The 14,894-nt window shown below is 44.6% G+C and overlaps 1 protein-coding gene across 3 annotated transcripts in view; it reads right to left on the bottom strand.

The window, feature by feature from the left end:
- DUSP10 (dual specificity phosphatase 10) overlaps positions 1 to 14,530 on the bottom strand; it is an 83,451-nt gene extending 68,921 nt beyond the window's left edge. Inside the window, exons 1-2 of one of the 3 annotated variants that reach the window (XM_061625143.1) lie at positions 13,728 to 14,530; positions 10,279 to 11,118 (exon numbers count right to left, since the gene is read on the bottom strand). In XM_061625143.1, coding sequence (XP_061481127.1) covers positions 10,279 to 11,077 — 799 coding nt within the window. In that variant the 5' untranslated portion in view covers positions 11,078 to 11,118; positions 13,728 to 14,530. Of the gene's footprint in view, positions 1 to 10,278; positions 11,119 to 11,739; positions 11,869 to 11,982; positions 12,002 to 13,727 lie in introns of those variants that run through there. The other 2 variants (XM_061625145.1, XM_061625144.1) reach the window with 2 other exon arrangements.
- Between the last annotated feature and the right edge of the window lie 364 nt (positions 14,531 to 14,894).

The raw sequence follows: 14,894 nt of genomic DNA, 5'->3' as shown, positions 1-14,894 counted from the left end.
AGCAGAATTCCTCCAGATGATCTAAGTGGCCTTACAGGTCTATAAGGGGCAGGCGGTTCAAATAGCATATTAATACTAATTTTTTGTAATTAGGACTCTATCATAAGGTCCATATGTTTGTCTCATATAACACACCATCTCCAAGTTACTTTTTTTTTTGTACATTTATATTCCACTTTTCTTCTGTCATGGAATTCATACTGGATATGATAGGGGCATCTTGTAAAGTAACTATGTGAAGAGGTTATTTTTTGCAGGCCTTCAGGCCATAGTGACAATGGTGTTCCCTGCAATGTTTACTGTTGTACTGTATTTTATATGCATTGTGCATTTGTGGCTTTAACTGTGATAAGACTGTAATATTTTTTTACGACGCTTGTAAGCCACCCTGGGTTCCAGCAAGAGGAAGGGCAGAATATAAGAGAGAGAAAACAAACACAAAGTACAAGATGCAAGAGTGAGGCCTCATTTGAAACAAAGCCATCTCACCAGATCTTTTCTACCACCCCCCTTCCCACTTGGAGCACTGCCTCTTGAGGTCAGTGCAGTATGGGCAATTGAAAACTTGTCCATCTTGCTCTGTCTGGCAATGACTCTCACAGTTCTCAGGTAGAGGTCTTTCCCAGGCCTCCCTACAGATGCCAGGGACTGGACCTGGGATGTTCTGCATGCAAATCATGTGTTTTACCAGAGAGGAAAGCCCTTCCCCAATGTGTCACATAGTAATGTAACATAAATTACAGGGTAATTATGGCCTGTCCCCTTACCTTTGTAATGGCCTACTTCACTGCAGGTTGACTCAATACTTTGGCTAAACTGGAGCGAGTCAGAAGCTGGAGGGAGTGGATTTCATTAAGGACCCTCTTATTTGACTGGAGTAACAATCAATCCCCTTCCCCAATGACCATTCGGAATTGTAGTTCTGTGATGGGAACAGGGGTTTCCTAACAACTCTGAGCATCCTTAAACTACAGTTGCCAGGATTCTTTGGGGGAAGCCGTGACTATTTAAAGTGGTATGATATTGCTTTAAATATATAGTTCAAATGGGCCCCAAGTTTCTGAAAGTGGTAGCCACACAAGAGCATATACCGGGAATGGGAAATCTGTGACCCCTAAGACTACAACTCCCATCATCCCCAATTAACAAAATAGCGGTCAGGGCTACAGGTGGTTATTATTAAATTTATATCCCACCCTTCCTTCTAGAAGGAGTCTAGGACAGCAAAGAAAACACTAAAAACACTCTAAAACATCTTAAAAACAGCCTTTAAAATATATTAAAACAAACACCTTTAAAAACATTATTTTAAAAAGTTTTTAAAACATCTTAAAAGCAATTCCAGCACAGTCGCAGACTAGGATAAGGCCTCTGCTTAAAAGGATTGTTGGAAGAGGAAGGTCTTCAGTAGGCGCCAAAAAGATAACAGAGATGGTGCCTGTCAAATATTTAAGAGGAAGGAATTCCAAAGGGTCAGTACCACAACACTAAAGGTCCGCTTCCTATGTTGTGTGGTACAGACATCCTGATAAGATGTTATCTGCAGGAGAACCTCACCTGCAGAACATTGTGATCGACTGGGTGTATAAGGGGTTCCCCATCCCTGGCCTAAAAGAAAACAGCGACAGCATTCAGTGCCAAAGTGAAGGGAAATTATCATAGTATAAAGTGGCAGAAACCACATTTCTTTAGAAGTTTGGGGCTACTTTGCACCCTTGCTCACTAACAAGCTCTGGAAAGTAGTGTGGCTTGATGTATGGAGAGCTGAATGTGGGCGACCTGAATTCAGACCTCTCATGATCATGCCAAACTTCTGGAGGCTTTTGTAGCTTCAGAGAAAGGAAACCAAGAATAAGTCCCTCTAAGTTCAGTAGGGATTACTGCCACATATTTGAGCAGAAGACTGCTGCCCAAAAATTTGCTAAAAGATTTAAAAAGTTATCTTCTGACAAATTATACTCTTTCCAGCTTTTATAATGCTCAGTTCTAGACCTCCGGTTTCTTATAATTAAAGTTATACTGAACTTATTTAAAATGTTACCCTGCCTTTCCAACAAGAAAAGGCTCAAGATGGTGTACAACAACAAATGCTAACAATAGCAGAAACAAAGTTCTCAGAGCTTTGTACACATACATGCCTTTTGATGGGAATATTATTTTTTAGAGCTAGGCAGTTCTCCTTTGGATTCAAAAGCTGTTTCACAGCCTCTCTTCTTCCAAAAAGTATCTTAAACCCACAGAATTTAAGCAGACAGATTTTGTATTAAACTAGCCTTCCCCAACCTGATCCCTGAGATGTTGTTGGACTCCAGCTCCCATCAACCCCAGGAGCATGGGCAACAGTCAGGGATGATAAGTGTTGTAGTCCACAACACCTGCAGGACCACAGGTCACTGCTTTAACAAGAGGTGCCAGTATGATAAAACCAAAGATTTAGTTTTTGGGAAAAGATTCAAAGGACATCGCCGGCATATAGCTGATCATCAGTTAGAACAACCTCGAGAATTTAAGTACCTGGGTATTTATTTTTCAGATACCCTTTCCTGGCAATATCACCGACAATATATTAAATCGCACGCGGTTAAGACAATAGGGACAATTTTAAAATTTTCTCGTTCTGTCGGGGGCGGTCAGATTCACCCTACTTTAAAGATCTTTAAAGCAAAGGTGATCCCACAAATCCTATATGGAGTAGCCGTATGGGGCTGGGATTATAATATCGTAACAGCCCTGGAAACTATACAAAATAGTTTTCTCAGGCGCTTGTTATATCTCCCTGTGGGAACCTCTGCAGCGATGACTCGAATTCAGACGGGCTCCCCCCCACTGATGGCTCTCATACATTTTACCCTTCTGAAATTTTTGAGAACACTCAATGGGCCCCAGCCTGGGACATTATTACAATTATGTTTTGACCACCCATTCGCTTCTATCTTATGGCCCTCTAAATTAACTAAACTGCTATCAACTTACCACCTTTTAGAGCAGGATTTCAACGCAATGCCAAATAATAAATCTCTACGTGAATACATATTCCTCCACTCTATGAACCAGGATAGGCTATCCTCCATCAACTCAAAGGTATCTCCTTGGTACTGGCGATTTAAGCTTGACCCCCACTGCTCTACTTATCTCCTTCAACCAATACCCCTTGTCCTTAGACGGGCGTTTACAGCCCTACATTTTTTCTCCTTACCAAATGCGGACAGGGAAGGTCGACTAGCCGGTGTCCCTAAGGACCAAAGGAATTGTGTCTGTGGCTCACCCTCGGCGGAAGACCTTCCCCACATTTTGCTCTACTGCCCAATTTATACTCAGCCCAGAAATAGATTTCTTAGTAAATGGTTAGAAATCCCTCAGCTTGATTCACTTGATGGAAAAATCATTTTTTTAATGTCAGCTCATAACTTGGAAGTAACCCACAAAGTAGCTCTTTTTGTAATAGCAGCAAGAAAACTTAGGGTCAATTACATTGCCCTTCGAGATATTACATAGGCAAGTTCTCTTACATGAGATCCCCACTTAAATGCTTCCCTTTTAAATGTCTCCATTTGATTTTAAAGTATTGTATATGTATTGTTTTAATTTGCGTTGGCCTTTGGTCCTGCAAACAAATCAATAAAGTAAAGTATCCTCACAGGAGCGCCTCAGGACTTCATGGAAACCATGGCTTCCTAGGAGCTGCACCTTATTCCAACGGGGCCCACCCATGTAGCTGGTCATGCACTCGACCTTGTGTTAGTCTCGGGAGAGGAGGGGAGTGATCTGAAAATGGGGGGTACATCCATCACCCCCTTGTCATGGTCAGATCACTACTTGGTGAGAGTGGACTTTTCGATGCCACAAACCCTACGCGGGGGTAGAGGACCCATTAGGATGGTCCGCCCCAGGCGTCTGATGGATCCAGATGGATTCGTGAATGCGCTTGGGGATTCTTTGGAGCATGCACACAGGCACTCGGTTGAGACCCTGGTGGAGGGGTGGAATGCTGCAATCACCGGGGCATTAGACCGGGTGGCTCCGAAACGCCCTCTCCCCCTGAATAGAGCTCAGACGGCGCCATGGTATATTCCACGGCTGCAAACTCTGAGGCAGGAGGTGAGACAGCTAGAGCGCCGGTGGCGGAAATCTCGCTCTGAGGACGATTGGACATGGGTTAGAGCGGCTGTGGCAGCCTACCATGAGGCAATAAGGGCAGCAAAAAAGGATTTTTATGCTGCCTCTATTGAATCTGCAGAGTGCTGTCCCAGGAGGTGGTTCCAAGTGGTCCGGAGCCTGGTATGTCCAGTTGCCCCGGAACCGACGGAACATTTTAAGACCTCCTGTGATGAATTTGTAAAGCACTTTGCAGATAATATCGATCGTATAAAGAGTGCTATTCCATGCGCTGTGGACACAGTGAGTGAGCCAGAGTCGGCCAGTGGCGTTTTGGTGGGTTGGGATCGGTTCCAGCTTCTTCTGTCTGAAGTGGACAAGGTGCTTTCAACCTTAAAGCCAACCACTTGCTTACTTGACCCTTGCCCATCGTGTCTCATTATGAGCTGCAAGGATAGACTGAGCGAGGGGATCAAGGTGGTGGTAAATGCATCCTTGGAAGAGGGAGTAATGCCATTAGCCCTCAAGGAGGCAATAATAAAACCAATTCTAAAGAAGCCCTCCTTGGATCCCCAAGATTTGAACAACTTTTGCCCAGTCTTGAATCTACCATTTCTGGGGAAGGTGGTGGAGCATGTGGTGGCAAAGCAGTTGCAAGCGCATTTGGAGGAAGCGGATTATCTGGATCCATTTCAATCAGGCTTCAGGCCTGGACACGGGACTGAAACGGCCTTGGTCGCCTTGGTGGACGATATGAGGAGGGCGCTGGATAGGGGTGAATGTACCTTCCTTGTCCTCCTGGATCTCTCAGCAGCTTTTGATACCGTTGACCACGGTATCCTTCTGCACTGCCTGAAGAGGTTGGGTATAGGGGGCACTGTATTGCAGTGGTTCCGTTCCTCCAGAGAGTGGCATTGGGGGATGAGGTTTCAGATCCTTGGCCTCTCATCTGTGGGGTGCCACAGGGCTCAATCCTCTCCCTGATGCTGTTTAACATCTATATAAAGTCACTGGGGGCTATCATCAGGAGATTTGGGCTGCAATGTCACTAGTATGCGGATGACACGCAGCTCTGTCTCACATTTAAATCTTCACCGAGGTTGGCTGTAGAAACCCTATCCAAGTGCCTGGAGTTGGTGAGTGGCTGGATGGAAAGGAATAAGCTGAAGCTGAACGCTGACAAAATTGAGGTACTGTTCATGGGAGACAAGAGAAGGCTAGGGGATGTTGACCTGGTGCTCAATGAGGTACAATTGCCCCTGAAAGACCATGTCCGCAGCCTGGGGGTCATTCTTGACTCCCAGCTGTCCATGGAGGCTCAGGTCTCAGCAGTGAGCCTGGCGGCGCTGTATCAACTCCATCTGATATGAAGGCTGCGCCCCTACCCTCCCAACCATCTGCTCCCATTGGTGGTACATGTCCTGGTCTCCTCTCGCCTAGACTACTGTAATGCGCTCTATATGGGGTTACCCTTGAAAATGGTCCAGAAGCTGCAACTGGTACAGAATGCGGCGGCTCACCTGATTAAAGGCAGCCGCTGGCGAGATCACATTACTCCAGTGCTGAAGGAGTAGCACTGGTTACCAGTTGCTTTCCAGGCCCAATTCAAGGTGTTGGTTTTGACCTTTAAAACCCTGCACGGTTTCAGCCCAGTCTATCTGAAAGAGCGCCTCCAGCATCATCAGCGATGCCGCTCAACAAGATCAGCCTCAAAAGACCTTCTCTCCATCCCACCAGTTAAAACAGCTAGACTGGTGAGGACTAGGGAGAGGGCTTTTTCAATTGTGGCCCCCACTCTGTGGAATTCCCTCCCAAATGATCTCCGCCATGTCCCCTCTATGATGAGCTTCCGCGGGGTCTTGAAGACCTGGCTCTTCAGGCAGGCTTTTGGGGTGGGTTAGGTTTTATTATTATTCTTTGAGATTTTAATGCTCTAATGTAATTTGTATGTTTTTATGTTGTACGTCGCCCAGAGTGGCTGGATAACCAGCCAGATGGGCAACTAATAAATTTAATAAATTTAATAAATAAATAAATAGTTGAACCTGGCACCTCCCAAGTGCCAACATATGCTCTGCCACAGAATTCTGGCTTCTCCCTAAAAAAATGTTGAGGCCTCAGGGCGAGTCAGATTTTCAGGCCCTCGTTTAGCAGTTCTCTAGTCCAGGTTTCAAAAATCTATTTTGGACCTGTGGACGTATTTTTTGGAGTTTTCAGAGTACTGTGCACTCCACCTGGTTAATTCTCTCCCCACTTCCCTGGTTCACTCCCACCACTCTGACAGAAAGAGAAAACATATACACATATAGATCTGCTTCTTCATGGGGCCTGGATAAGAGTTGGATCCAATAAAATTAAAACTAATTTTCTTGAATTTGCATGATATTACATGGGGTCCCCCCCCCAAAAGACATCAAATTAAAGCTTACGCTGCAGTGAGAATCACAGCTCAGGTGCTTGCCAGCACTACAAAGACATTGATCCAAGATGAAGACTATATATATATATTTATCAGAACACATCTGTCGACACAGATGTGGGCTATGATTTATGTCATTCTGCATTTCATCTTCCTCTGACCTCACAGTTTACAATATGCATCTGGTAAATTTTGGGATAATAAGCTGTATTTTATGTATTTTATATATTTTATTTTTTTGTGTTTTAACATCTATATTAAGCCGCTGGTGATCATCAGGAGATTTGGGCTGCAGTGTCATCAGTATGCGGATGACACGCAGCTCTATCTCTCATTTAAATCTTCACCGAGGTTGGCTGTAGAAACCCTGTCCAAGTGCCTGGAGTCGGTGAGTGGCTGGATGGGGAGGAATAAGCTGAAACTGAATCCAGACAAAACCGAGGTACTGTTTGTGGGAGACAAGGGAAGGTTGGGGGATATAGTCCTGGTGCTTAATGGGGTTTGTTTGCCCCTAAAAGACCATGACCGCAGCCTGGGGGTCATCCTTGATTCCCAGCTGTCCATGGAGGCTCAGGTTTCGGCTGTGAGCCGGGCGGCGCTGTATCAACTCCATCTGATACAGAGGCTGCGTCCCTACCTTCCCAACCATCTGCTCCCACCAGTAGTACATGCCCTGGTCACCTCTCGCCTAGACTACTGTAATGCGCTCTACGTGGGGTTACCCTTGAAAATGGTCCGGAAGTTGCAACTGGTACAGAACGCAGCGGCTCGTCTGATCAAAGGCAACCTTTGAAGACGATTCGGAAGCTACAGCTAGTGCAAAATGCGGCAGCCAGACTGCTAACAAGAACTAAGCGGTCTGAGCATATAACACCTGTGCTAGCCCGTTTGCACTGGCTTCCAATATGCTTCCGGGCCAGATTCAAAGTGTTGGTACTTACCTATAAAGCCTTATACGGCGCGGGACCACGATATCTGTCGGAACGCCTCTCCCGATATGAACCGGCCCGTACACTACGGTCTACTACGAAGGCCCTCCTCCGGGTTCCGACTCATAGGGAAGGCCGGAGAGTGGTGACAAGATCTAGGGCCTTCTCAGTGGTGGCCCCCGAATTATGGAATGGTCTCCCCGAGGAGGTGCGCCTGGCGCCGACACTATCATCTTTTCGGCGCCAGGTTAAAACCTTTCTCTTCTCTGAGGCATTTTAATTCCTGTTAATTGTAAATTATTATATTTTGATTTTAGACTGTACAGTTTTGTGTACAGTTTTGTGTTATTTTTATTGTATTTTTAATGTTCACCGCCCAGAGAGCTGTTGCTAGTCGGGCGGTATATAAGCTTAATTAAATAAAAATAAAAAAAATAAACCACCGGCAGGACCATATCACTCCAGTGTTAATGGAGTTGCACTGGATACCGGTTGCTTACCGAGCCCAATTCAAGGTGTTGGTTTTAACCTTTAAATCCCTATACGGTTTTGGACCAGTCTATCTGAAGGAGCGCCTCCAGCATCGGCAGGGATGCCGCTCAACAAGATCAGCCTCAGAATACCTTCTCTCGATCCCACCGGTTAAAACAGCTAGGCTGGTGAGGACCAGAGGGAGGGCCTTTTCAATAGTGGCCCCCACCCTATGGAATTCTCTCCCAAATGATCTCCGCCATGCCCCTTCTATGATGAGCTTCCGCCGGACTTTGAAGACTTGGCTTTTCCGGCAGGCCTTTGGAATGGGTTAAGTTTTACTGTTGGGTTCTTAAATTTTAATTTTTAATGTTCAATGTATTTTATCTTGTACGTCGCCCAGAGTGGCTGGTCAACCAGCCAGATAGGCGACTAATAAATATAATATAATAATAATTACATTTCGGTCAAAAGAGACAGATGTGATCTGATGGAGGGGGGAACTCTTCAAAAAATATTTTAGTGGATCTGGTATATGTATACACATACAAGCCCTTCTGTCTCTGGTACTCCAGTCTATCACCTGACTCCTGTGATACCCTACTTTCTCCCCCACCCCACCCAGATCACTGTTCTTTCCCCCTTCTACTTCCTTGGTCTACTTACTATTCAGCTGGTCATGTAACAATCTGAACCTTAAAAAGTATATTGAGCTGGAAGAGAAACAGGAGAATATTTCCTTTTCAGACTTCCTCCTTCAGCTCCATATACTTTTCCAAGGGAAAAAAAAAGGTGTCCATCCTCACCAACTCGTGACAAAGCAGGCAGTAAGAAGGGACTCGTATGCTTTGTGGGCACCAGGAGATGTTGCTCAAGGGCACCATTATTCCCACAGGTGCCACACTGGCAACCATAGCTGCAGTGACTGAACCTACAATCACCTATTCCCATACATAACATTCCAGTGGTTAAGTGGAATCAGAAAGTGTCATTAAGTGTCAATCAGAAAGACCCCATTCATTGCACGAGATTTGTTTAAAACCATTTTCTGTCAAAAGATTAATACAGTTCTCAGATGCTTTACACACACACAAAGTCATAACAAACTACCATGGACCACTAAAATAAAACATAGATGCTATTAGATCTCATTGACAGATCAACAACAAAGGAGGACATACTTTAATTAACTATTTTATTAATTTATTTATATCCCGCCCTTCCTCCCAGCAGGAACCCAGGATGGCAATTACTGGTACCAACAACTGTAGTAGTCACCAGTGTTATCTAACACAAATCTAAGCCCACAAACAAGCAATCCTAACCACCAACACACACACAACAATCCACTCATTAAGGAAACTTTTCACCAAGTGTTCAGGATGCCAGCCCATCAAGATCAATACACATATCTGTAAAAGAGCCATTTCAGTTTTATTATTTTTTAGAAGCCCATTCCCTCATTCCATTTTTAAGTCGCTCTACTTCATATTACTAGAACATGGCAAAAAAGGACACATGGGGGACTTGTTACCTCCACAACACAATGAGTTGAACTCCTCTTGCCAGTTCCAAGACCCATGAGTTCTATATGCTACTTGAGCCCCATGAATTTCACAGTTTCCACTTCCACATTCAAAAGGAAACAGGAAGTTTAAGTCACTTCCCCTTCCTCTTTGACCCCACACTGTGAAGCAGCTCTCAGACAGAATTATCGGTCTTCGGTGTAGATCTCTCCAGCGTCAAGGCCTACCTCAATCCCTAGATTTGGTAACACTACCCAATTTGGCTTCTATCGATTCTAGACCTAGCACCTTTTCCAAAATTGATCTCCTCCTTTGCTAACATGAATGTTACCATATTTTTTACAAGGGACTGAAGAGTACCGATTAAGACCAGGGACATTTGTTGATTGTTTCCAAAAAGGGTATCTTTCACTTGCTCCTCTGTGCCAGTATCCCTCTGTATAACTCACCACCTTTTGAACAAGGCATGGACCAAACAAGCTCTACCAGCACCGTTAGAACTAAAAGGGCTTGACATCATGCCCTTAACCAAAAAGCACACCGCTGTTCTCCATTGAAAAAGTAATCCAGCCTAAGAAGCATCCTGTGAAATGCAAAGGTTTCTATACCACATTGTGAACATTGGTCCCAAATCATTATATTAACCTTGTGGATTAACCTCAACCTCACAACCTTTTTAGGAAATCAAAAAAGGTACCAAGAACACATTCACTCTTTTTCAAGCCCTCCTGCATCAAGAGATCCTACAAGAGTGCCACAATGTGAGTTGCCTGGCACAAGAAATTGCTGCTTCCCTAACAGCACAAAGGAAAAGCAGCAGAATATTGGTAAGAAATACCTTTTAGAACTAGCGGTTCCTTGCCTTCTCGCTTGAGAGACTCCAGCACTATGTGCAATGGCTGCGAAGGTATTACTCTGCTTGGCTCATTGGTATTCTCATCATAAACAACGATTTCTTTGGAAAAGATCCTCTTGAAGGAGTCTTTGCCTTCCCGGCAAGAGATCAAGTCCAAGACAGTGATCTTGCCCTGTTGAAGTCTTCGCCTGCTAATCTTATCTGAACAATTGATGTGAACAGCTCCTTGGATGTGGCTCTTGTTGTACTCCATGAAAGGCCGGCAATCAATGATGACAGGCCCTTGGTGGCTTTTGCTGCATTTGGTCATCTTTTTAGCCAGGTCATTGGGATAGATGACTTTGACGCTAGGCAACTGCTTCGTTGGGCCCGAGACAGGGCTCCCCACGCCACTCGAGGGACTCAAAGTGCCAGAGTTCTCATTGCTGTTGACCATTTGGTTAGCAGGGCAAGCAGTCAAGGTTCCTATGTTGGTAGAAGTGCTGCTGGTGCTGGCTTGAGCTTGGGCCTGATTGTCCTTGTCGTACGTTGCCACAGTGCAACAACTGGCACTGCTGCATCCACAATTCAAGGAGCGAGCAGAGCCGTTGGATGAGGGCATATACGTCAGATTAGCAGCCTTGAGGGACACGACAGCTGTGCTAAGGAGACTCACGTGACTCTCGCTGGCAGAGGAGGCAGATTCAAGGTAGCTGGAGTCTAAGCAAAGGTTGAGATCCTGAGGTCTTACGGGCCTTGAGAGTGCCACTACTACCCTGTCGTCTAGTGGAGATGGAGGCATGAGGAAGCTGAGAATGGCAAGTCAAAAGGAACTCAAGCTCTCTGTTAAAAGGAAAAATAATAATAAACAAATGATCATGACACACAGTTTTGTCACTATGCCTGGATAGCAATTTTGTAAACATAGGTGGACAAAGGCTTTCTTTTTCATAGAACTGGAGAACTTCTCTGGAAGTTGCACAGCTGCCAGTTATAGAATCATAGAACTCTGGGAGTTGGAAAATTATCCATCCCAATCTTTATGCTATGGCAGGAATTGCCACACCTTACCCCCCTCCCAAAACCAGGGCTGTGAATCAGCTCCAGAATCTCAGCCTGCATTTACATTTAAAAACTACTTTATAGCCCTTATGATTGCAAAAATCTGCTCGAGTGTAAGTGGTCAATGCCCAGTGAAGCCAGAGGAGTTGGTGAATAAGCTTTCCTGTAGGGAGAGGTCATGGCTTCAATGTCATGCACAGTTTCTTCCCATTAACTGGAAGAAGCAAGAGAAGTTGTAAAAATAGTAGAACATTACATAATAAATTATGAGAAAAAATGAGAGATTATGCAGATTTGAATTGACAGTTTATTGAAGTAGCAGAATTGTCTTTGGTTGTTGCAGAATTTTGATGTTTTATTTGTTTTTTTAAAACAGAGACCATAGAGGCCTGCTGGACTAACCTAAATGACATAAATTATAGAGGGTGACACACCCAAAGGTGTTTGCAGAGCAGATACCATCAGACAACTCGAGTAAGCCAAGCCATAACTCTCTTGCTCCAAGGGAAGGAAGCTCATTGTGGGAAAGGACCTGCCCCATTCCCATACTTTCTCCTGCAAATTAAAAATAGACAAAAGCTACCAATGCATTGTTAACTATCAAGAATGCAAGACAGCCAAATCTGGCCTAGGGTGATGTTCTACCTTCCTCCTAGGAACTGGTTTTCAATCTTGGCTTCCTGTAAAAATCCATAAAAAGAAAAGAAACTCTCTAGTAATTTCAACACATGCTGAACAGAAATAAGAAATGGAAACTATCACACATCCCTTACGAGCAGAACTGCTATTTTGGAACTGTACTTTATTCATATACTAACCCACTCTTCATAAAATGACAGCCCTGGAATATTAAAGCCTTAAGGTACCAACCTTCCTGTTCTTACACCCTTGTAACCACCACTCTAACACATGGTTGGACAGGATGAGGTGATCTACTGCCCTAAAATCAGAGTTCCCTTCAGCTCCTACCACTACGCAAGTTCATAATATATGTTGGTTTTATAGCATCCATTTAATTCTCAATCACACTGGCATCTGAGGTTGGTCAAATGACATTAACTTTTTAAAAAGTTATTGCATCTCCCTCTCAGTATCTTTAGGACAGAAATCCTAAACAAGCTTATCAAAAACTCCCAAGGGGGGGGGCGTATTTTTGACTAACCTTGCTTGGCCAGACTAACTACAGTATGTCACAAAATTAAGGACAGTTGCCATCAATACCCATGAGAATGTGTGGACCCCATTGAAAGAGAAACAACCTGGACAATTTAACTCAACTTAATACTTTCGAAAAAAGTGAATGAAGTCCTCCGTAATCAGCTATTTCTCTTCCAACATTCCACTGTTTCTATAATCCAACAATGCCCTCCCCCCCACACATCCCATTAGGATGGGCCATTATTCTAGGACAACAAACCCCAAAACATAAGAGCCTTTCCATCTCCTGCAGAGGAGGGCTGGAAATAAAAATCTTTGCAGGATGAATTTATACTGTGATTATATGAGAGAGGAGATACCATTTATCACCTATGGGAAGGAAAAAAATTAGTTCTATGCAGGGAGAGGAAATGGGACATACAGAAAACAAGTTTGATTCACTTCCTTAGTCTTTCCTCTTTTGTATTTGTGAACAACAGAAACGCACATTACCAGGCACGTCAAGAAATAGGAAGCAAAAACTGAGAGGCGAAAGGGGGAAGAAACAGTACCTTAAAAAAAAAAGCAAGGAGAAACAATATGTGTGTATGTGTACACACACACACACATCCTAATAAAGTACTGGGAGACCGGGTAAGATAACACCGCTGCCCTTCCAGTGGCTACGATATTTGGGGAGATGTGCATCTCTGCAACAGAGGTTATGTTTTTTACCAGCCAAACCATGAAGTCAGGCTTGAGAGTTAAAAGAGCCCAGCCAAAAATGATCCCACCTTTTCACGCTCACCGATCCGGCCCCGGTTCAGGACCTCACAGAAAAAGGGAAATGCGTTTTACAGAACAGGCTCAAAACGAGGGGAAGGGAGAAGAACTATACAAGGGATGCTGATACGGAGAGCCTCTTGTGCAGTCCGATTCTCTCCCCCCCCCCATACTGCAGCAATCCCGAACCAGAAAAGCCTTCCTTTCTTACAATCCTTTCGGCAAACGTTGACTCGGGAAACGCACACAGGTCGGCAGGCGTAAAGCTCAGACCGGAGCGGGGCTGGGTGGGGATGGGAAGAGTAATATTGCAATTATCTTGTTTCCCATTCTTTCACCCAAAACGCTCGCACTTCTCACTTTGTTTATAAAGAGGCATGTCTTCCAGTCCAGATTTATTATAGGTGACGGTACATAGTCGGCATACGCACTTTCTGCCTCTCTCGTGTGAACCAAAGTCTTCCACTTACTTCATAAATGAATATTTCCCTCCAACATCTGGCGCTCGTCTGTAGCTATCGATTTACGCATTAAGCCTCCACTCACTTGGCTTCATTGATCTCCTGCAGCAACATACTTAGTTTCTCTTTTGCTACACAGTAAATGTAAGGTTCGAAAGGGGCGTGGCTAGAGGAGGAATAGAAGACGTGCTACCCCAATAGGGACTCTCCGATGGAAGCCGCTTGATCCCACTCGCGGGGATGCCAAGGATTGGCAGCGGATGGGTAAGTGGGAGGAGCTGGGGGCTGGCCACTCGCTTCTTAAGGGACAGTTTGTTCGACGCTGCTTTGGGTCTCGTCCTCTATATTATAATCAGTGGAGGGAGTGATGTCATTGGCAGCCAATCAAAAGCTCCAGTGGGCCAGCCTGAGCCGGAGAAGAGCAGCTGCTCTCTATTTACATGTAAACTTAACTAGGAGGATGTGGTTAACTCTTCCCTGCGCGGAATTGTCAATGGCGCACACTTAACTGCCTTGCTCAAAATGAGTCTTGTCTCTCTTGACTCCTTCCTGTCGGTAAAATGTCTTCATTCGTTCAGTCCGCCTTTCCACGGCTTCACTTTCTCTCCTCCTCTCCCTTTAAGATCCACTTTTTTTCTTTCAATGAATGAAATCCATCAATGAATGAATCTCAGGTCCGCTAGATTCTTCCTACACAGCAGGCGAAACAATGAAGCCAGAAGCTAAATGGTTATTAACTTTTGATTTGGTCACCTGTTTCCACTAGCAAAAAAACAAAAGTATGCAGTTTGGACAACGTTTCATCTTTACCTACTATCGCAGAGGAATCGAAAATGCGGGGGGAGAGGGAACAGGAAGAGAGACGATAGCAGAAGTCACGTGCCTAAATCTGATTACTTATATGATTCCCCGCCCCCACCCCACCCCGCAAGCATCTGTTGCATAATGAATACAAGGGAGGGAAAGACCCAGAGAGCAAATGCATGCCTAATCCATGCAATCGTATACATATTTACCTGGGAGTAAGTTCCATTGAATTACTAAACGCACATGCATAGGATGGCACTGCAAATCTAACCTGCATTTTTGGATGTCCCCAAATAACCTTCACTTTGCTATAATCAAGCCAGCCCTGAAAATAACACATTACAAAAAACGAGGGCTCAGATTTGTTTA

Source organism: Rhineura floridana, chromosome 4 (genome assembly GCF_030035675.1).
Source record: "Rhineura floridana isolate rRhiFlo1 chromosome 4, rRhiFlo1.hap2, whole genome shotgun sequence".
Taxonomy (NCBI): Eukaryota; Metazoa; Chordata; class Lepidosauria; order Squamata; family Rhineuridae; genus Rhineura; species Rhineura floridana.
The sequence above is the reverse complement of the archived record's forward strand: the minus strand, read 5'-3'. Positions and strand labels throughout refer to the sequence as shown.